General features: G+C 32.4%; 1 protein-coding gene and 16 non-coding genes across 17 annotated transcripts; 16 read left to right on the forward strand and 1 right to left on the reverse strand.

The window, feature by feature from the left end:
* Nucleotides 1-303: 303 nt before the first annotated feature.
* LOC114479882 (U5 spliceosomal RNA) lies at nucleotides 304-416 on the forward strand. Its single transcript, XR_003676029.1, has one exon. It is a non-coding gene; the product is annotated as a U5 spliceosomal RNA (small nuclear RNA).
* A 741-nt stretch (nucleotides 417-1157) lies between these two features.
* On the reverse strand, nucleotides 1158-1269 carry LOC114479880 (U5 spliceosomal RNA). The gene has a single exon (XR_003676028.1). It is a non-coding gene; the product is annotated as a U5 spliceosomal RNA (small nuclear RNA).
* Nucleotides 1270-2377: 1108 nt separating this feature from the next.
* Nucleotides 2378-6733, forward strand: ndufa13 (NADH:ubiquinone oxidoreductase subunit A13). Its single transcript, XM_028473068.1, has 5 exons — nucleotides 2378-2550; nucleotides 4117-4195; nucleotides 4271-4342; nucleotides 4433-4502; nucleotides 6545-6733. The coding sequence occupies exons 1-5, from the start codon at nucleotides 2457-2459 to the stop codon at nucleotides 6662-6664; spliced, it is 435 nt and encodes a 144-aa protein (XP_028328869.1). The 5' UTR covers nucleotides 2378-2456; the 3' UTR covers nucleotides 6665-6733.
* Nucleotides 6734-7482: 749 nt separating this feature from the next.
* trnaq-uug (transfer RNA glutamine (anticodon UUG)) lies at nucleotides 7483-7554 on the forward strand. Its single transcript has one exon. It is a non-coding gene; the product is annotated as a tRNA-Gln (tRNA).
* Nucleotides 7555-7873: 319 nt separating this feature from the next.
* Nucleotides 7874-7945, forward strand: trnaq-cug (transfer RNA glutamine (anticodon CUG)). The gene has a single exon. It is a non-coding gene; the product is annotated as a tRNA-Gln (tRNA).
* Nucleotides 7946-11035: 3090 nt separating this feature from the next.
* Nucleotides 11036-11107, forward strand: trnaq-cug (transfer RNA glutamine (anticodon CUG)). Its single transcript has one exon. It is a non-coding gene; the product is annotated as a tRNA-Gln (tRNA).
* A 718-nt stretch (nucleotides 11108-11825) lies between these two features.
* On the forward strand, nucleotides 11826-11897 carry trnaq-cug (transfer RNA glutamine (anticodon CUG)). The gene has a single exon. It is a non-coding gene; the product is annotated as a tRNA-Gln (tRNA).
* Nucleotides 11898-13194: 1297 nt separating this feature from the next.
* Nucleotides 13195-13266, forward strand: trnaq-cug (transfer RNA glutamine (anticodon CUG)). Its single transcript has one exon. It is a non-coding gene; the product is annotated as a tRNA-Gln (tRNA).
* A 1233-nt stretch (nucleotides 13267-14499) lies between these two features.
* trnaq-cug (transfer RNA glutamine (anticodon CUG)) lies at nucleotides 14500-14571 on the forward strand. Its single transcript has one exon. It is a non-coding gene; the product is annotated as a tRNA-Gln (tRNA).
* Nucleotides 14572-15405: 834 nt separating this feature from the next.
* On the forward strand, nucleotides 15406-15477 carry trnaq-cug (transfer RNA glutamine (anticodon CUG)). The gene has a single exon. It is a non-coding gene; the product is annotated as a tRNA-Gln (tRNA).
* Nucleotides 15478-15793: 316 nt separating this feature from the next.
* Nucleotides 15794-15865, forward strand: trnaq-cug (transfer RNA glutamine (anticodon CUG)). The gene has a single exon. It is a non-coding gene; the product is annotated as a tRNA-Gln (tRNA).
* Nucleotides 15866-16343: 478 nt separating this feature from the next.
* trnaq-cug (transfer RNA glutamine (anticodon CUG)) lies at nucleotides 16344-16415 on the forward strand. The gene has a single exon. It is a non-coding gene; the product is annotated as a tRNA-Gln (tRNA).
* A 1400-nt stretch (nucleotides 16416-17815) lies between these two features.
* trnaq-cug (transfer RNA glutamine (anticodon CUG)) lies at nucleotides 17816-17887 on the forward strand. Its single transcript has one exon. It is a non-coding gene; the product is annotated as a tRNA-Gln (tRNA).
* A 489-nt stretch (nucleotides 17888-18376) lies between these two features.
* trnaq-cug (transfer RNA glutamine (anticodon CUG)) lies at nucleotides 18377-18448 on the forward strand. The gene has a single exon. It is a non-coding gene; the product is annotated as a tRNA-Gln (tRNA).
* A 481-nt stretch (nucleotides 18449-18929) lies between these two features.
* On the forward strand, nucleotides 18930-19001 carry trnaq-cug (transfer RNA glutamine (anticodon CUG)). The gene has a single exon. It is a non-coding gene; the product is annotated as a tRNA-Gln (tRNA).
* An 892-nt stretch (nucleotides 19002-19893) lies between these two features.
* trnaq-cug (transfer RNA glutamine (anticodon CUG)) lies at nucleotides 19894-19965 on the forward strand. The gene has a single exon. It is a non-coding gene; the product is annotated as a tRNA-Gln (tRNA).
* An 891-nt stretch (nucleotides 19966-20856) lies between these two features.
* trnaq-cug (transfer RNA glutamine (anticodon CUG)) lies at nucleotides 20857-20928 on the forward strand. The gene has a single exon. It is a non-coding gene; the product is annotated as a tRNA-Gln (tRNA).
* The last annotated feature ends 465 nt before the right edge of the window (nucleotides 20929-21393 follow it).

Raw genomic sequence — 21393 nt, forward strand, 5'->3', positions numbered from 1 at the left:
TTAAAATTTTAAATACATTTAAAAAAAACAAAAAAAAGTCTTGTGATTTTATTGCAAAACCAGAAACATTTTAGACATTGACAATAAACTTTTGATATTAGATAAATAATGTTGTATTTTTATGTTGAAAAAGTTGTAATTTTACAAGAAAAAAGTTGTAACATTAGAAAAAGTTTTTTGAGCAACAAAAAAAATTACAGGAATAAACTTGTAATGTTGTGAGAATACAACCGTGAGTGACGTGTGTGTGTGTGTGTGTGTGTGTGAGAGAACGAGTTCTACTGAGGTTCCAACATCGCTAACATCTCATGTTTGTCTTCAGATCGACTAAATCGTTCGGCTTTTACTAAAGTTTTCCGTGGAGAGAAACAACATGAGTATTTAACAATTTTCAGATACCTTGCTAATGCAGGGCTTCCTGTTACTGTCAAAATAAAGCTGCCTAAAAGTAACTTAAATCAAATATTTATTTCCCATTCATTGTGAATGTAAAATTTTTACATTCATTAAGTCAAACTTAATCAAACTATTATCAAAAATATACTTAATTCTAAAATTATGACTTTTTCCTCATGCATTTTGGACTTATATACACAAATTGACTCCATAAACACATGACTACAGCAAAAAAGACACAAAAAATATACAAAACGACAACAAAAACGTGCAAAATGAGAGGAATGACATACAAAAGAAAAATACACAAAAATGACTTCAAAATCCCAATATGACAATACAAATGCACAAAATGACTTGCAAAACACAGAAAACAAAACAAAAGGATTAATATACAAAAAATACACAAACTGGCTCAAAAAATAACATCAGAAACATTCAAAATGAAAGAAAAATATACATAACAAAAATACGCAAACTGAAAGAAAAATACACACTTCTATAATATCAGTATTACTGCTTTTTCCCCGTAAATATTACTAGTTTTTTAATTTTTAATTGTAGTATTCTGACATTTTTTTTGTGCCAGTGTCTCATAATATGACATGTTTTTTCTTATAAACGTAGACCTTTATCATCTGGTGAGACTCATGAAGTATGGTTTTCACAACCGTCCCCTGGAGTTTATCATTTTACTGCGGGTATTATACACGTGGTTTACACCTTATTTGGTACAATATTTTATTTTGACAGTGACAGGAAACCCCGCGTTAACAGGGCATCAAAAAATTGATAATTCATCATATTATTCCTCTCCACGGAAATCTTTAGTAAAAGGCGAAAGATTTATTCGATATGAAGAGAAACATGATTATGTAATGTTACATAGAACTCAGAGGACCTAATTCTCACACACACACATATCACTCACGGTTGGACTCAATGTTTACTTGTTCTCACTTTGATCCTGATCAATACAATCCATACATTTAACACTCACATCTATATTAGTTTGTTTAGTATCTTTATTTTATAAAGTTAGGGTGAAAAACACGATCGTGCGTCTCCTCCGCACTTCCGGGTTGTTTGACCATTCCTCTTCCAATTGGCTACTTCTGACTATCTGTCCTCCCATTGGCTGTTTACGGAGTGCGTCAGAGTTGTGAATAAACTCCTTTATTTCTATCAGTGCTGCTGTGGGATGAGCATATTTGACACAAAGGACGTTATTTAAAGGAGTTTTAGGTGAACTTCTCTGCATCTGAAGGAAAAATGAAAGGATGAAAAGAGTGGAAAGTTGCAGTTTTAACTCGATTTTTTCAGGTGGCGCCAGAGAGCAACCTTATAGGAGACGAATAGAGAATTTGAATTAGAATTCAGCAGTCTTCAGAAAAACAGAACAAACAACACTCAATAGTCCAACTAATCAACAGAAAGGGTGTAGTTTGAAGCAAACGTTTATATACACATCTACCCCATCACAACAAACTAAACAAGGCTCTCAAGATAATATATATTTTGATAATTAGGCAACTGTTACTAGCTTTACAATACACATTCAATATATATTCTGCACAAAGTTCTATACATACAGTTTATACGTACACATCAAACATATTTAAATATACGTTTACACACATAAATAATATAATACCTTTTAATATGTACTACACAAATTTCATCAATTACATTTTAAATGTAAAATATGGTGTGGTAATATTTCAATAAATTATATTCTCTAACACAATATATACTATTTACTTCACAAATGTAATGAATTAAACTTCAAATGTAAAAAATGATGTGGAAATATTAGCATAATAATGATAATTGTATTCAATTATATTCCCCGACGATATTAAACATCATATACATGCATTTCTATGTGACGTATTCTGTCCACAATAACAAACATTGGCGGTGATGCATCAAAGTGAATGCTAGTCGCCATTAAAACAAAAATCCCCGAAGAAGAAGAAGAAGAAGAAGAAGAAGAAGAAGAAGAAGAAGTAGAAAAACCGTAGAAGAAGAAACTGCTGTGTTTGGGCAGCAGAAGCAAGATGGCGGCCTCCAAGGTGAAGCAGGACATGCCTCCTCCGGGTGGATACGCTGCCTTTGATTACAAGAGGAATCTCCCTAAACGAGGACTCTCCGGTACATGTTGTTAACCTCCTCATACACAGCAAAACGTTCCCCCAAAAAACAGCCTTTAAAATACACGTTTTCTTAGTTTACGGCCACCGGTGCTAATGCGTTAGCCGCTGCGGTGCAGAACGAAGCCTAAAAAACCCAACGACTTTCAGCCTTTAATGCATGAGTTTACCAAGTTTACAGCAGATATAGAAGTTTTAATTCGTCCTAAATGTTCGAGAGGTGTCATTAACATTGATTAAAGCTTTCTTTAGGTTCCAATAGGTCATAATAGTGACCTCACTGCTAACACACTGTATACACTGATGCACCCTTATCGACAGTTGTCAAAATATTGTCATTTATTATGTTGTGTGCATTTAGTAACATACAACAAACTAACTTATCACCAGTAGAAATACTACAGAGACCTGCACACTGAGTATTTAGAATAATGACCAATCCGAACATTAACACTGGAAATAAGGAAGAGTTTTGTTATTTTGTGTATTATTGTTGTTGCTTTTCTGTGTGTTTGCAGTTTTATATATACTATACTATACTATATATATATATATATATATATATATATATATATATCGTTCTTGTTTTGTGGCTTTTTGGAGGTGTGCATGTTTTCTGTTATTTGTGTATTTTTTTTTTTTTTTTTTTTTTTTACTAGTTCAGTCTTTTTGTGTATCTTTTTGATTGTGTGTACTTTTCTTTTATTTTCTCTGTGTGTGTTTCCGGAGTGTTATGTATTTTTATTGTATAGTTTTCTTTTCTTTTTCTTGTTTTTATGAGTTATTATGTAAATGTTTTTTTCTGTTATTTCTGTGTATTTTTATTTATTTATTTATTTTTTTAAGGAGTTAGATTTTTTTTTTGTATCTTTTTAATTTTTTGTATTTTTCTGTGTGTGTGTGATTGAGTGAGTTTTTTGTATTTTTCTTGTTTATATTGTGTAGTTTTCTGTTGTTCTTGTTTTTGTGTGTTTTTGGAGTTTTTGTGTATTTTTTAGAGTTATTTCTGTATATTTTTTAGGTGTTTTTTAGTAGTTTGTTCTTTTTGTGTTTTTTTTTTTGGTCTTGTGTATTTTCCTCTCATTTTGTGTGTGTGTGTTTCTGGAGTTTTGTGCATTTTTCTTGTTTATATTGTATAGTTTTATGTTGTTTTTTTATTTGGTGTATTTTTGGAGTTATTGTGTAAATTTTTTCAGTTATTTCTGTGTATTTTTGTAGTTGTTTTTTGTTTTTATTTTCCTCGAGCCAAGTTGTGTATTTACTTTGAGGACCACAAAAACAAGAAGATTAACAAACGTGTTTCATTCGTGTATTGCTTTGTTTTGCATAAATATGATATTGCTTTTAAACTTAAGCTGTTCGCTTTATTACGTTACTGCAAAACAGTCGACGTGGACACGTTAACTTGTTTAAATGCCAACATTCTTAGCCCATAAACACACATTTCTTTTCTAAACTGAACGCTAAATCTCATCATAAACCCTATGTAAGAAGTGTTTCAAAGTAATAGAATAATGTAATTTAATTGTTCAGTTTGTGCTCTCATCACTACTTCCTTTCCCAACAGGATACAGTATGTTTGGTATTGGCATTGGGATCATGGTGTTTGGCTACTACAGGCTGTTTATGTGGAACAGAGAGAGAAGGTGAGAGAAGCATCCACTGATTCATTCACTGAGGATTAGTTAGTGTTCATATGTGTGTTATTGTGTGTGTTTCAGGCGCATGCAGATCGAAGAGCTGGAAGCCAGGATAGCGATGATGCCTTTGATCCTGGCAGAACAAGACCGAAGGTTTGGAATCTTAAGAAACATGAAGAAAACGGGATGTTTTTAGGTTGTGTCATAGAATTAAACGTGTTTTTATTCTTTATTTTCTCTCAGGGCGTTACGAATGCTGAGGGAAAACCTGGAGGAGGAGGCCATTCTCATGAAGGACGTTCCTGGGTGGAAGGTGAGAACTTTACAACAGAGACGGACAACTGTTATCAACGGGGGCGGAGCCAAAAACATGTGATTGTACCTGATCTGAGGGTCACATAATCAACATTAGTGTCAGCAATAGAATAAAGACCAATCAGAGCTTTATTAATATCGTTTCTGTTGTTGATTATGTGTTCTTGGTTGGGTTGTCACGATATTAGAATTTCAAAGTCGATATCGATGCTCGGGGGGGTGTGGCTGACTCATGTTTTCACGGAGCGCCGCTGCGCTTGACGAGAAACAGACGGAGTTTTACAGACACAGCAAAGTTAAACGGGCACTGATGGCTCTGTGTTTAAGAGTCAGTGATGATTTGCGCAGATTTTTTTTTGGCAATTATAGACAGTGTTTGATGTGTTTTAGGCAGTGTTCAATGCAACAAGGGCAGGAGGGGGAGGGCGGGGCACCTCATCAGTGGTCCCCGGAGCATTTCCGCATAAAAAAACATTCCTTGCCTCACAGTGACGGCATTTCATGTTGATTCTGTCCATTTCCATATTTAACAGTTTTCATTGCTCGATACCGTGATTTAAAGGGCCCTATTAGTGTTCAGTTGCAGCTGAGGGGAGGGGCTGGACGTGTGTCTGTTTGTGTCTGCAGCAGCGAATAAAGTTGTATCAGTTGAAACAGGCGAGGGAAATAAACTGGAGATGAACCATAGATACATTAAGAGTTGAACACGGCGCTGTTAGTATCGATACTTTTGCAGGTGGGTATTGTATCCGATACTCATTTTTTGGTATTGATACTTTATTTGGTGTCGAGGTTTTTGACACTAGTTCTTGGTATAATTTAGTGAATTTGTCTTATTTTGTGCGTTTTTTGTGTCATTTGTTAGTTTTTATTGTTGTTTTGAATACATTTATGTGATTGCCATTGATTTTTTTAGCAATCTTGTGTTTTTTGTATCATTAAGTTAATTTTTTCTCTTATTTTATGTGTTTTTGGACACATTTTGTCATTTTTCATATCATTTTGTTTATTTCTAGTTCTTTGTTTTTTTTGTTTTTTTTCGTCATTTAGTGTGTTTTTGTCATGTTTATGTGTTGTTGGTATCATTAAGTAAATTTATACATCATTTTATCTACTTTTGGTGTCATTTAGTTACATTTTCTCTCATTTTGTGTGTTTCTTGTTGTCTTTTGTTTTTGTTTTTTTCGTTGTTTTTTTGTTTTTTCCTGTTTTTTGTTGTCATCTTGTTAATATTTTTATTTTTGTGTTTTTGGACACATTTTGTGTGTTTTTGTTGTTTGCGGGTTCTTGGTATCATTTAGCAAATATTTCTCTAAATTTGCGTGTTTTTAATGTCATTTTCTGTATGTTTGCTTGTTTTCATTGTTTTGTATATTTTTTTGTTATTTTCTGTCTTCTTGTGTATTTTGTGTATTTTTTGCTGTAACTTTAAAAAATGCATTTAATGCGGGTTAAAATTATTATCTGTTTTAATGAGATAATGTGTGTGACAGCTGTAATTTTATATGTATTTTTCTGTTTTTTTTTTGTCTTATTTGTTTTTCTTGGTATTTTGTATATTTTGTTGTCATTTTGTGTAGTTTGTTCTCTTTTTGTTGTAATTTCAATGCATTTCTGATATTTTTGTTGTCTTTTCCTTTTCTGTAACATTTTGTTGTTTTTTTGTATTTTTGATGTGGTTTTGTGTATTTTTGCTCTCGTTTTATATGCGTTTCTAATGTTTGTTCACGTGTGTGTGTGTGTGTGTGTGTGTGTGTGTGTGTGTGTGTGTGTGTGTGTGTGTGTGTGTGTGTGTGTGTGTGTGTGTGTGTGTGTGTGTGTGTGTGTGTGTATATATATATCTGTAATAATATTTTTTTTGTCATTTTGTAGATTTAAAACGTCAAATTATAGTGGACGCCATGTCTGAAGAAAATGTAAAATGTTTTACTCTTAATGGTCCAAACGTTGGAGATTCTCAGTATTAAATGCATCGTATAGTGTGGTAGTTAGTGACTGTATGAAAACCATAATGTGAATATGATGTGCGGTTCCCTGCAGGTGGGGGAGAGCTGCTTCCACACGGACCGCTGGGTCCAGCCTATGTCAGAGGAGCTCTTTAACCTTCGACCCCGGGAGCAGCTCCTGCACGAGCGCTTTGGCTTCCTGTGGTACGTGTGATACGTGTGAGCACCAACAACCTCCAGCCTGTAAATGATCATTAAACTATTCCCTGTTTTACAAACCTCATCCTGGTTTATGTCTTTATTTTAAATTTTTTACTTTAAATTAAATGACTCTTTCAGAGAATTACATTTGTACCTAAAGGTGGTTGAACACAGACATGAACATTGTGAAATAAAGGGGGAACTTTTTGGTACCATCCATAAAGTCAGCAAAATGATGGTCCATTGTTCTATGTATGTGTGATAACCACATTTATTTATTCATCTGAATAATATCCACTGTTGTTCAGGAAGTTTACTATTATTTGGGCCATCGTATATATAGTCATCTTAAAGATGTAAATCCTTGTTTTAATCAGAAATTAAAATGGGTTAAAAGTGACCAAAAATGGTGGAAAAGGTAGTGAAATGGGATTTTAAAAAACACGTAAAATGGTTAAAAGTTGCAAATTAAAGTCAGCAAAAACGGACAGAAAAGTGGTCAATATTTGCTTAAAAGTGGCAGGAAAAAGTTCGGAATATACAGCCAGAAATTGTAAATGTGTTTAAATTTGCCAGAATAAGCATGACATATGGTGAAAGGAGGTTAATTACAAGTCTTTAGTGTATGAATAAGAAAAAATGCCACTGTTTACAAATTTACGCCACACTATAGCCTTACCTCTGTTTCAAGGCGTTGTAAATTTCTTCCACATTTTTTATGCCTTACTATAGCCTTTTCTCTGTTTTGGAGCATTTAAAATTGTTTTACCTGTTTTTATGCCTAACCATAGCCTTACCTTAGAAAAAAATGAGCAAAAACTTGTTTTAAAGGGTTCCATGGTGTAATGGTTAGCACTCTGGACTTTGAATCCAGTGATCTGAGTTCAAGTCTCAGTGGAACCTCATGACGTCTTTTCTTTTTATGCCTGATTATAGCCTTTTCTTTTATTTTGAGGCGTTTGAATATTTTCCTCCCGTTTTAATGCCTTACTATAGCTCTACCTCAGAACAAAAATTGCAAACAGCTGTTTCAAGGGTTCTATGGTGTAATGGTTAGCACTCTGGAGTTTGAATCCAATGATCTGAGATCAAGTCTCAGTGGAACCTCAAGAAAAAAATCCACTGTTTGTCGTTTTATGCCTTACCTGTGTTTTTTTGCCTGTTTTCATGCTTTACCATAGCCTTACCTTTGAATAAAATTGCAAATAAAGAAAGTCTACAGGGTTCCATGGTGTAATGGTTAGCACTCTGGACTCTGAATCCAGTGATCTGAGTTCAAGTCTCAGTGGAACCTCATGATGTCAAGTACAAGTCCTTTATGTATGGATGAGGCAAAATTTGCTATGTTTGCTTTCTCATGCCTATAAACTATGGACTTTTCTTTCGTTTTGTTGCATTTACAATTTTTTCTCCCATTTTTATGCTTTACCATAGCCTTTCCTTCATTTTGGGGCGTATAAATTTTTTTTCGGACGTTTTATGCCTTACTATAGCCTTACCTCCGTTTTGGGTGTTAAAAATTTTTTCAACTTTTTATGCCTTACTATAGTCTTTCCTCTGTTTTGAGGCAATTGAAATTTTTCCGCCCGGTTTTATGCCTTACTATTGCCTTACTTCCGTTTTGAGGCAATTGAAATAATTTTTTCCTTTTTTATGCCTTATTATAGTCTTTTCTCTGTTTTGGGCTGTTAATAATGTTTTTGCCCATTTTTATGCCTTACTATAGCCTTACCTCAGTTTTGAGGCATTTGAAATTATTTCGCCCGTTTTTATGCCTTACTATAGCCTTTCCTTCATTTTGGGGCGTTTAAAACTTTTTCGCCCATTTTATGCCTTACTATAGCCTTTCCTTCATTTTGGGGCGTATAAAAAAATTTCGGACGTTTTATGCCTTACTATAGCCTTACCTCCGTTTTGAGGCAATTGAAATTATTTCGGCCGTTTATGTGCCTTACCATAGCCTTTTCTCTGTTTTGGGGCGTTTAAATATTTTTCGCCCATTTCTATGCCTTACTATAGCCTTTCTTTCGTTTTGGGGGGTTAAAATTTTTTCTCCCATTTTTATGCCTTACTATAGCCTTTCCTCCGTTTTGGGGCTTTTAAAATTTTTCGCCCGTTTTTATGCCTTACTATAGCCTTACCTCTGTTTTGGGGTGTTTAAAAATTTTTCGATTTTTTTTTTTATGCCTTTCTGTAGACTTTTCTTTCGTTTTGTTGCGTTTACAATTTTTTCTCCAGTTTTTATGCTTTACCATAGCCTTTCCTCCAATTTGGGGCGTTTAAAGATTTTTCACCCATTTTTATGCCTTATAGCCTTACTTCCGTTTTGAGGCGTTTGAAATAATTTTTCCCGTTTTTATGCCTTACTATAGCCTTTTCCTCCAAATTGGGGCGTTTGAAAATTTTCCATTCGTTTTTATGCCTTACTATACCCTTGCCTCCGTTTTGAGGCGTTTAAACATTTTTTGCCCGTTTTATGCCTTACTATAGCCATACCTCCGTTTTGGGGTGTTTAAAAATTTTTCGATTTTTTTTTTATGCCTTTCTGTAGACTTTTCTTTCGTTTTGTTGCGTTTACAATTTTTTCTCCAGTTTTTATGCTTTACCATAGCCTTTCCTCCAATTTGGGGTGTTTAAAGATTTTTCACCCATTTTTATGCCTTATAGCCTTACTTCCGTTTTGAGGCGTTTGAAATAATTTTTCCCGTTTTTATGCCTTACTATAGCCTTTTCCTCCAAATTGGGGCATTTGAAAATTTTCCATTCGTTTTTATGCCTTACTATACCCTTGCCTCCGTTTTGAGGCGTTTAAACATTTTTTGCCCGTTTTATGCCTTACTATAGCCATACCTCCGTTTTGGGGTGTTTAAAAAATTTTCGACATTTTTTATGCCTTACTATAGACTTTTCTTTCGTTTTGTTGCGTTTACAATTTTTTCTCCAGTTTTTATGCTTTACCATAGCCTTTCCTCCAATTTGGGGCGTTTAAAGATTTTTCACCCGTTTTTATGCCTTACAGCCTTACTTCCGTTTTGGGGCGTTTAAAATTTTTTTGACTTTTTTTTTCATGCCTTAAGATAGACTTTCCTCCGTTTTGAGGCAATTGAAATTTTTCCGCCCAGTTTTATGCCTTACTATACCCTTGCCTCCGTTTTGAAGCGTTTGAATTTTTTTTGCCCGTTTTTATTCCTTACCATAGCCTTTTCTCCTATTTGGGGCATTTAAAATTTTTTCGCCCATTTTTTGCCTTACTATAGCCTTTCCTTCGTTTTGGGACGTTTAAAAAAAATGTCACCCGTTTTATGCCTTACTATAGCCTTTCCTTCATTTTGGGGCGTTTAAAATTTTTTCGCCCGTTTTTATGCCTTGTAGCCTTTCTTCTGTTTTGGGGCGTTTAAAATTTTTTAGACTTTTTTCATGCCTTACGATAGCTTTTCCTCCGTTTTGAGGCAATTGAAATTTTTTTGCCCGTTTTTATGCCTTACTATACCCTTGCCTCCGTTTTGAAGCGTTTGAAATTTTTTTGCCCGTTTTATTCCTTACCATAGCCTTTTCTCCTATTTGGGGCGTTTAAAATTTTTTCGCCCATTTTTATGCCTTACCATAGCCTTTCCTTCGTTTTGGGACGTTTAAAAAAAATTTCGCCCGTTTTATGCCCTACTATAGCCTTTCCTTCATTTTGGGGCATTTAAAATTTTTTCGCCCGTTTTATGCCTTATTATAGCCTTTCCTCCAAATTGGGGCATTTGAAATTTTTCCACCCGTTTTAATGCCTTACTATAGCCCTTTCTCCGTTTTGAGAAAAAATATGCCATGCGATAGCCTTACTTTTGATTTTGGGTGATTTTTTTTTTTTGTCATTTTTTTTTTCCATACTGTTTTCTTAGCCCTGTTTAAGTATGTGCATTATATTTGCAGTAGTTTTTAGGTTCTAATGATGGTCCAAACTCAATTTTTTTTTTCAAAATTTTTGAAAAAATATGCCACGCTAAAGCCTTACTTTTGATTTTTGGGTGATTTTTGTTTTTTGTCATTTTTTGTGCCTTACTGCTTTCTTAGCCCTGTTTAAGTATGTGCATTATATCTGCAGTAGTTTTTAGGTTCTATTGATGGTCTTAACTCAATTTTTTTTTTTTTTAAATTTTTGAAAAAATATGCCATGCTTATAGCATTCCTTTTGATTTTGGGTGATTTTAGTTTTTTGTCATTTTTTGTGCCTTACTGCTTTCTTAGCCCTGTTTAAGTATGTGCATTATATCTGCAGTAGTTTTTAGGTTCTATTGATGGTCTTAACTCAATTTATTTTTTTTATGAAAATTTTGAAAAAATATGCCTTGCTGTAGCCTGAATTGAGAAAAAAAAAAATTCAAAGTTTATTCTTATGGGTTCCATGGTGTAATGGTTAGCACTCTAGACTCTGAATCCAGTGATCTGAGTTCAAGTCTCAGTGGAACCTCATGGTATCAGTCACAGGACTTTAATTTCTCTGGAAATATATCTAATATTTGTATTCCTTTTCACCATTTTGAGGCGTTGGAATTTTCTACACCTATTTCTATGCCTTACTAATGCCTTACCATTTTTTCGCCCAATTTTTTGCCTTACTATTGCCTTACCACCATTTTGAGGCGTTTGAAATTTTTTCGCCCGTTTCTTTGCCTTACTGCTTTCTTAGCCCTGTTTAACTATATGCATTTTATTTGAAGAAGTTTTTAGGGTCTAATGATGGTCTTAACTCAATTTTTTTTTTTTCGAAATTTTTGAAAAAATATGCCATGCTATAGCCTTACTTTTGATTTTGGGTGATTTTTGTTTTTTGTGCCTTACTGCTTTCTTAACCCTGTTTAAGTATGTGCATTGTATTTGCAGTAGTTTTTAGGGTGTAATGATGGTTCTAACTCAATTTTTTTTTTTTTTTTTTTTTTTTTGAATTTTTTGAAAATACTTGCCTTGCTAAAGCCTTACTTTTGATTTTGGGTGATTTTTTTTTTTGTCATTTTTTGTGCCTTACTGCTTTCTTAGCCCTGTTTAAGTATGTGCTTTATATTTGCAGTAGTTTTTAGGGTCTAATGATGGTCTTAACTCAATTTTTTTTTTATAATGAAATTTTTGAAAAAAAATGCCTTGCTGTTGCCTGAATTGAGAAAAAAAAAAATGCAAAGCTTATCCTTATAGGTTCCATGGTGTAATGGTTAGCACTCTGGACTCTGAATCCAGTGATCTGAGTTCAAGTCTCAGTGGAACCTCATGGTGTCAGTCACAGGACTTTAATTTCTGTGGAAATACATCAAATATTTGTAATTTTTTTTTTTTTGGAAATTGTAAAAAAAATTATGCCATGCTATAGCCTTACTTTTGATTTTGGGTGATTTTTGTTTTTTGTCATTTTTTTTTTTCCTTACTGCTTTCATAGCCCTGTTTAAGTATGTGCATTATATTTGCAGTAGTTTTTAGGTTCTAATGACGGTCCAAACTCAATTTTTTTTTCAAAATTTTTGAAAAAATATGCCTTGATAAAGCCTTACTTTTGATTTTGGGTGATTTTAGTTTTTTGTCATTTTTTGTGCCTTACTGCTTTCTTAGCCCTGTTTAATTATGTGCATTATATTTGCAGTAGTTTTTAGGGTCTATTGATGGTCTTAACTCAATTTATTTTTTTTATGAAATTTTTGAAAAAATATGCCTTGCTGTAGCCTGAATTGTAGGGATGTAACGATTCACTCAACTCCCGATACGATTCGATTCACGATACTGGGTTCACGATACGATTCTCTCACAATTTTTTCATTTACAAAATGGGACTGTAGACAATTTTTTTTTTTGGGAAAAAAACTAGAAAATACTGTATTATTTTCCTTTTATTTTTCATTGTCAAAAGAATTCCTTGATAAACTATTCAAAACAATGCAATTTAACTAAAAATAAATCTTGAATTAAATAAATAAAGGAATAATACAAATGAAAATGAAGCCTATTAATTTAAATTCTGGTTCTATAATAAACTATGCAAAACTGCATAATAGTTATTTTTCTTTTAAAAGTGCAACTGAAAATGTATTTTGTGCCTTAACAATTGGACTTTAAAAAAACAAAAAAAAAAAAAAAAAAACCGTGATTACACTGATTTACGTCATATTTGTTTGGACCAGCAGAAGGCGCTGGTAACCCAGTGATCGGTTGGCATGCAGATATCTTGCAGTGAAGAAGAGAAGCTATGCTAGCAGACAGAGCTAATAGAAAACCGTGACTTTTACAGATATTCAAGTAATATTACAGATTTTCTTTCGGTGCTAAAGGGGTAATGAATCATTTATTAACATATTTAAGAGTAGAAGGCGGCCAGAAAGAAAGTATTAGCAGACTCCGCCCGCCGCCTACACTTCCGGATAGCGCCCTCTGCTGGTTAAAAAAAGTATTGTGATTCAATTGTCAGAAAATCGATATCAACCGTGACCCCTATGAATCGATTTTTAACTGCCTTACGATTAATCGTTACATCCCTACTGAATTGAGAAAAAAAAAAATTCAAAGTTTATTCTTATGGGTTCCATGGTGTAATGGTTAGCACTCTGGACTCTGAATCCAGTGATCTGAGTTCAAGTCTCAGTGGAACCTCATGGTATCAGTCACAGGACTTTAATTTCTCTGGAAATATATCTAATATTTGTTTTCCTTTTCACCATTTTGAGGCATTGGAATTTTCTACACCTATTTCTATGCCTTACTAATGCCTTACCATTTTTTTCGCCCAATTTTTTGCCTTACTATTGCCTTACCACCATTTTGAGGCGTTTGAAATTTTTTCGCCCGTTTCTTTGCCTTACTGCTTTCTTAGCGCTGTTTAACTATATGCATTTTATTTGAAGAAGTTTTTAGGGTCTAATGATGGTCTTAACTCAATTTTTTTTTTTCGAAATTTTTGAAAAAATATGCCATGCTATAGCCTTACTTTTGATTTTGGGTGATTTTTGTTTTTTGTGCCTGACTGCTTTCTTAACCCTGTTTAAGTATGTGCATTGTATTTGCAGTAGTTTTTAGGGTGTAATGATGGTTCTAACTCAATTTTTTTTTTTTTTTTTTTTTTTTAATTTTTTGAAAATACTTGCCTTGCTAAAGCCTTACTTTTGATTTTGGGTGATTTTTTTTTTTTGTCATTTTTTTTTTTCCTTACTGCTTTCATAGCCCTGTTTAAGTATGTGCATTATATTTGCAGTAGTTTTTAGGTTCTAATGATGGTCCAAACTCAATTTTTTTTTTCAAAATTTTTGAAAAAATATGCCATGCAATAGCCTTACTTTTGATTTTGGGTGATTTTAGTTTTTTGTCATTTTTTGTGCCTTACTGCTTTCTTAGCCCTGTTGAAGTATGTGCATTATATTTGCAGTAGTTTTTAGGGTCTAATGATGGTCTTAACTCAATTTTTTTTTTTTCGAAATTTTTGAAAAAATATGCCTTGCGATAGTCTTACTTTTGATTTTGGGTGTTTTTTTTTTTTTGTCATTTTTTTTTTCCTTACTGCTTTCTTAGCCATGTTTAAGTATGTGCATTATATTTGCAGTAGTTTTTAGGTTCTAATGATGGTCCAAACTCAATTTTTTTTTTCAAAATTTTTGAAAAAATATGCCATGCAATAGCCTTACTTTTGATGTTGGGTGATTTTAGTTTTTTGTCATTTTTTGTGCCTTACTGCTTTCTTAGCCCTTTTAAGTATGTGCATTATATTTGCAGTAGTTTTTAGGGTCTAATGATGGTCTTAACTCAATTTATTTTTTTTATGAAATTTTTGAAAAAATATGCCTTGCTGTTGCCTGAATTGAGAAAAAAAAAAATGCAAAGCTTATCCTTATAGGTTCCATGGTGTAATGGTTAGCACTCTGGACTCTGAATCCAGTGATCTGAGTTCAAGTCTCAGTGGAACCTCATGGTGTCAGTCACAGGACTTTAATTTCTGTGGAAATACATCAAATATTTGTAATTTTTTTTTTTTTGGAAATTGTAAAAAAAATTATGCCTTGCTAAAGCCTTACTTTTGATTTTGGGTGATTTTTTTTTTTTGTCATTTTTTTTTTTTCCTTACTGCTTTCATAGCCCTGTTTAAGTATGTGCATTATATTTGCAGTAGTTTTTAGGTTCTAATGATGGTCCAAACTCAATTTTTTTTTTCAAAATTTTTGAAAAAATATGCCATGCAATAGCCTTACTTTTGATTTTGGGTGATTTTAGTTTTTTGTCATTTTTTTGTGCCTTACTGCTTTCTTAGCCCTGTTGAAGTATGTGCATTATATTTGCAGTAGTTTTAGGGTCTAATGATGGTCTTAACTCAATTTTTTTTTTTTCGAAATTTTTGAAAAAATATGCCTTGCGATAGTCTTACTTTTGATTTTGGGTGATTTTTTTTTTTTTGTCATTTTTTTTTTCCTTACTGCTTTCTTAGCCATGTTTAAGTATGTGCATTATATTTGCAGTAGTTTTTAGGTTCTAATGATGGTCCAAACTCAATTTTTTTTTCAAAATTTTTGAAAAAATATGCCATGCAATAGCCTTACTTTTGATGTTGGGTGATTTTAGTTTTTTGTCATTTTTTGTGCCTTACTGCTTTCTTAGCCCTTTTAAGTATGTGCATTATATTTGCAGTAGTTTTTAGGGTCTAATGATGGTCTTAACTCAATTTATTTTTTTTATGAAATTTTTGAAAAAATATGCCTTGCTGTTGCCTGAATTGAGAAAAAAAAAAATGCAAAGCTTATCCTTATAGGTTCCATGGTGTAATGGTTAGCACTCTGGACTCTGAATCCAGTGATCTGAGTTCAAGTCTCAGTGGAACCTCATGGTGTCAGTCACAGGACTTTAATTTCTGTGGAAATACATCAAATATTTGTAATTTTTTTTTTTTTTGGAAATTGTAAAAAAAATTATGCCATGCTATAGCCTTACTTTTGATTTTGGGTGATTTTTGTTTTTTGTCATTTTTTGTGCCTTACTGCTATCTTAGCCCTGTTTAAGTATGTGCATTATATTTTCAGTAGTTTTTAGGGTCTAATGATGGTCTTAACTCAATTTATTTTTTTTATGAAATTTTTGAAAAAATATGCCTTGCTGTTGCCTTAATTGAGAAAAAGAATATGCAAAGCTTATCCTTATAGGTTCCATGGTGTAATGGTTAGCACTCTGAACTCTGAATCCAGTGATCTGAGTTCAAGTCTCAGTGGAACCTCATGGTGTCAGTCACAGGACTTTTATTTCTGTGGAAATACATCAAATATTTGTAATTTTTTTTTTTTTTGGAAATTGTAAAAAAAATTATACCATGCTATAGCTTTACTTTTGATTTTGGGTGATTTTTGTCATTTTTTTTTCCCTTACTGCTTTCTTAGCCCATTTAAGTATGTGCATTATATTTGCAGTAGTTTTTAGGGTCTAATGATGGTCTTAACTCAATTTTTTTTTTTTCGAAAATTTTTGAAAAAATATGCCTTGCTAAAGTCTTACTTTTGATTTTAAGTATTTTTTGTTTGTTTTTTTGTGCCTTACTGCTTTCTTAGCCCTTTTAAGTATGTGCATTATATTTGCAGTAGTTTTTAGGGTCTAATGATGGTCTTAACTCAATTTATTTTTTTTTATGAAATTTTTGAAAAAATATGCCTTGCTGTAGCCTGAATTGAGAAAAAAAAAATTCAAAGTTTATTCTTATGGGTTCCATGGTGTAATGGTTAGCACTCTGGACTCTGAATCCAGTGATCTGAGTTCAAGTCTCAGTGGAACCTCATGGTATCAGTCACAGGACTTTAATTTCTCTGGAAATATATCTAATATTTGTTTTCCTTTTCACCATTTTGAGGCATTGGAATTTTCTACACCTATTTCTATGCCTTACTAATGCCTTACCATTTTTTCGCCCAATTTTTTGCCTTACTATTGCCTTACCACCATTTTGAGGCGTTTGAAATTTTTTCGCCCGTTTCTTTGCCTTACTGCTTTCTTAGCGCTGTTTAACTATATGCATTTTATTTGAAGAAGTTTTTAGGTCTAATGATGGTCTTAACTCAATTTTTTTTTTTTCGAAATTTTGAAAAAATATGCCATGCTATAGCCTTACTTTTGATTTTGGGTGATTTTTGTTTTTTGTGCCTGACTGCTTTCTTAACCCTGTTTAAGTATGTGCATTGTATTTGCAGTAGTTTTTAGGGTGTAATGATGGTTCTAACTCAATTTTTTTTTTTTTTTTTGAATTTTTTGAAAATACTTGCCTTGCTAAAGCCTTACTTTTGATTTTGGGTGATTTTTTTTTTTTGTCATTTTTTTTTTTCCATACTGTTTTCTTAGCCCTGTTTAAGTATGTGCATTATATTTGCAGTAGTTTTTAGGTTCTAATGATGGTCCAAACTCAAATTTTTTTTTCAAAATTTTTGAAAAAATATGCCACGCTAAAGCCTTACTTTTGATTTTGGGTGATTTTTGTTTTTTGTCATTTTTTGTGCCTTACTGCTTTCTTAGCCCTGTTTAAGTATGTGCATTATATTTGCAGTAGTTTTTAGGGTCTATTGATGGTCTTAACTCAATTTTTTTTTTTTTTTAAATTTTTGAAAAAATATGCCATGCTTATAGCATTCCTTTTGATTTTGGGTGATTTTAGTTTTTTGTCATTCTTTGTGCCTTACTGCTTTCTTAGCCCTGTTTAAGCATGTGCATTATATTTGCAGTAGTTTTTAGGTTCTAATGATGGTCTTAACTCAATTTTTTTTTTTTCGAAAATTTTTGAAAAAATATGCCTTGCGATAGCCTTACTTTTGATTTTGGGTGATTTTTTTTTTTTTGTCATTTTTTTTTTCCTTACTGCTTTCTTAGCCATGTTTAAGTATGTGCATTATATTTGCAGTAGTTTTTAGGTTCTAATGATGGTCCAAACTCAATTTTTTTTCAAAATTTTTGAAAAAATATGCCATGCAATAGCCTTACTTTTGATGTTGGGTGATTTTAGTTTTTTGTCATTTTTTGTGCCTTACTGCTTTCTTAGCCCTTTTAAGTATGTGCATTATATTTGCAGTAGTTTTTAGGGTCTAATGATGGTCTTAACTCAATTTATTTTTTTTATGAAATTTTTGAAAAAATATGCCTTGCTGTTGCCTGAATTGAGAAAAAAAAAAATGCAAAGCTTATCCTTATAGGTTCCATGGTGTAATGGTTAGCACTCTGGACTCTGAATCCAGTGATCTGAGTTCAAGTCTCAGTGGAACCTCATGGTGTCAGTCACAGGACTTTAATTTCTGTGGAAATACATCAAATATTTGTTTTTTGTTTTTTTTGGAAATTGTAAAAAAAATTATGCCATGCTATAGCCTTACTTTTGATTTTGGGTGATTTTTGTTTTTTGTCATTTTTTTTTTTTCCTTACTGCTTTCATAGCCCTGTTTAAGTATGTGCATTATATTTGCAGTAGTTTTTAGGTTCTAATGATGGTCCAAACTCAATTTTTTTTTTCAAAATTTTTGAAAAAATATGCCATGCTTATAGCATTCCTTTTGATTTTGGGTGATTTTTGTTTTTTGTCATTTTTTGTGCCTTACTGCTTTCTTAGCCCTGTTTAAGTATGTGCATTATATTTTCAGTAGTTTTTAGGGTCTAATGATGGTCTTAACTCAATTTATTTTTTTTATGAAATTTTTGAAAAAATATGCCTTGCTGTTGCCTTAATTGAGAAAAAAAATATGCAAAGCTTATCCTTATAGGTTCCATGGTGTAATGGTTAGCACTCTGAACTCTGAATCCAGTGATCTGAGTTCAAGTCTCAGTGGAACCTCATGGTGTCAGTCACAGGACTTTTATTTCTGTGGAAATACATCAAATATTTGTAATTTTTTTTTTTTTTGGAAATTGTAAAAAAAATTATACCATGCTATAGCTTTACTTTTGATTTTGGGTGATTTTTGTCATTTTTTTTCCCTTACTGCTTTCTTAGCCCATTTAAGTATGTGCATTATATTTGCAGTAGTTTTTAGGGTCTAATGATGGTCTTAACTCAATTTTTTTTTTTTCGAAAATTTTTGAAAAAATATGCCTTGCTAAAGTCTTACTTTTGATTTTGGGTGATTTTTGTTTTTTGTCATTTTTTGTGCCTTACTTCTTTCTTAGCCCTTTTAAGTATGTGCATTATATTTGCAGTAGTTTTTAGGGTCTAATGATGGTCTTAACTCAATTTATTTTTTTTATGAAATTTTTGAAAAAATATGCCTTGCTGTAGCCTGAATTGAGAAAAAAAAAATTCAAAGTTTATTCTTATGGGTTCCATGGTGTAATGGTTAGCACTCTAGACTCTGAATCCAGTGATCTGAGTTCAAGTCTCAGTGGAACCTCATGGTATCAGTCACAGGACTTTAATTTCTCTGGAAATATATCTAATATTTGTTTTCCTTTTCACCATTTTGAGGCATTGGAATTTTCTACACCTATTTCTATGCCTTACTAATGCCTTACCATTTTTTCGCCCAATTTTTTGCCTTACTATTGCCTTACCACCATTTTGAGGCGTTTGAAATTTTTTCGCCCGTTTCTTTGCCTTACTGCTTTCTTAGCCCTGTTTAACTATATGCATTTTATTTGAAGAAGTTTTTAGGGTCTAATGATGGTCTTAACTCAATTTTTTTTTTTTCGAAATTTTTGAAAAAATATGCCATGCTATAGCCTTACTTTTGATTTTGGGTGATTTTTGTTTTTTGTGCCTGACTGCTTTCTTAACCCTGTTTAAGTATGTGCATTGTATTTGCAGTAGTTTTTAGGGTGTAATGATGGTTCTAACTCAATTTTTTTTTTTTTTTTTTTTTTTTTTGAGTTTTTTGAAAATACTTGCCTTGCTAAAGCCTTACTTTTGATTTTGGGTGATTTTTTTTTTTTGTCATTTTTTTTTTTCCTTACTGCTTTCATAGCCCTGTTTAAGTATGTGCATTATATTTGCAGTAGTTTTTAGGTTCTAATGATGGTCCAAACTCAATTTTTTTTTTCAAAATTTTTGAAAAAATATGCCATGCAATAGCCTTACTTTTGATTTTGGGTGATTTTAGTTTTTTGTCATTTTTTGTGCCTTACTGCTTTCTTAGCCCTGTTGAAGTATGTGCATTATATTTGCAGTAGTTTTTAGGGTCTATTGATGGTCTTAACTCAATTTATTTTTTTTATGAAATTTTTGAAAAAATATGCCTTGCTGTAGCCTGAATTGAGAAAAAAAAAAATTCAAAGCTTATTCTTATGGGTTCCATGGTGTAATGGTTAGCACTCTGGACTCTGAATCCAGTGATCTGAGTTCAAGTCTCAGTGGAACCTCATGGTATCAGTCACAGGACTTTAATTTCTCTGGAAATATATCTAATATTTGTTTTCCTCTTCACCATTTTGAGGCGTTGGAATTTTCTACACCTATTTCTAATGCCTTACTAATGCCTTACCATTTTTTCGCCCAATTTTTTGCCTTACTATTGCCTTACCACCATTTTGAGGCGTTTGAAATTTTTTCACCCGTTTCTTTGCCTTACTGCTTTCTTAGCCCTGTTTAACTATATGCATTTTATTTGAAGAAGTTTTTAGGGTCTAATGATGGTTCTAACTCAATTTTTTTTTTTTTTTTTTGAAATTTTTGAAAATACTTGCCTTGGTACAGCCTTACTTTTGATTTTGGGTGATTTTTGTTTTTTGTCATTTTTTGTGCCTTACTGCTTTCTTAGCCCTTTTAAGTATGTGCATTATATTTGCAGTAGTTTTTAGGGTCTAATGATGGTCTTAACTCAATTTTTTTTTTTTCGAAAATTTTTGAAAAAATATGCCATGCTATAGCATTACTTTTGATTTTGGGTGATTTTTGTTTTTTGTCATTTTTTGTGCCTTACTGCTTTCTTAGCCCTTTTAAGTATGTGCATTTTATTTGCAGTAGTTTTTAGGTTCTAATGATGGTACAAACTCAATTTTTTTTTTCAAAATTTTTGAAAAAATATGCCATGCTATAGCATTACTTTTGATTTTGGGTGATTTTTGTTTTTTGTCATTTTTTGTGCCTTACTGCTTTCTTAGCCCTGTTTAAGTATGTGCATTATATTTGCAGTAGTTTTTAGGGTCTAATGATGGTCTTAACTCAATTTATTTTTTTTATGAAATTTTTGAAAAAATATGCCTTGCTGTAGCCTGAATTGAGAAAAAAAAAATTCAAAGTTTATTCTTATGGGTTCCATGGTGTAATGGTTAGCACTCTGGACTCTGAATCCAGTGATCTGAGTTCAAGTCTCAGTGGAACCTCATGGTATCAGTCACAGGACTTTAATTTCTCTGGAAATATATCTAATATTTGTTTTCCTTTTCACCATTTTGAGGCATTGGAATTTTCTACACCTATTTCTATGCCTTACTAATGCCTTACCATTTTTTCGCCCAATTTTTTGCCTTACTATTGCCTTACCACCATTTTGAGGCGTTTGAAATTTTTTCGCCCGTTTCTTTGCCTTACTGCTTTCTTAGCGCTGTTTAACTATATGCATTTTATTTGAAGAAGTTTTTAGGGTCTAATGATGGTCTTAACTCAATTTTTTTTTTTTCGAAATTTTTGAAAAAATATGCCATGCTATAGCCTTACTTTTGATTTTGGGTGATTTTTGTTTTTTGTCATTTTTTGTGCCTTACGGCTTTCTTAACCCTGTTTAAGTATGTGCATTGTATTTGCAGTAGTTTTTAGGGTCTAATGATGGTTCTAACTCAATTTTTTTT

This window comes from Gouania willdenowi, chromosome 17, assembly GCF_900634775.1.
Source record: "Gouania willdenowi chromosome 17, fGouWil2.1, whole genome shotgun sequence".
NCBI lineage: Eukaryota > Metazoa > Chordata > Actinopteri > Blenniiformes > Gobiesocidae > Gouania > Gouania willdenowi.

Coding starts and splice junctions, on each gene's coding strand:
- ndufa13 (XM_028473068.1), top strand. CDS start 2,457: ATGGCGGCCTCCAAGGTGAAGCAGGACATGCCTCCTCCGGGTGGATAC. Junction 2,551..4,116: donor CCCTAAACGAGGACTCTCCG/GTACATGTTGTT, acceptor CTTTCCCAACAG/GATACAGTATGTTTGGTATT. Junction 4,196..4,270: donor ATGTGGAACAGAGAGAGAAG/GTGAGAGAAGCA, acceptor TGTGTGTTTCAG/GCGCATGCAGATCGAAGAGC.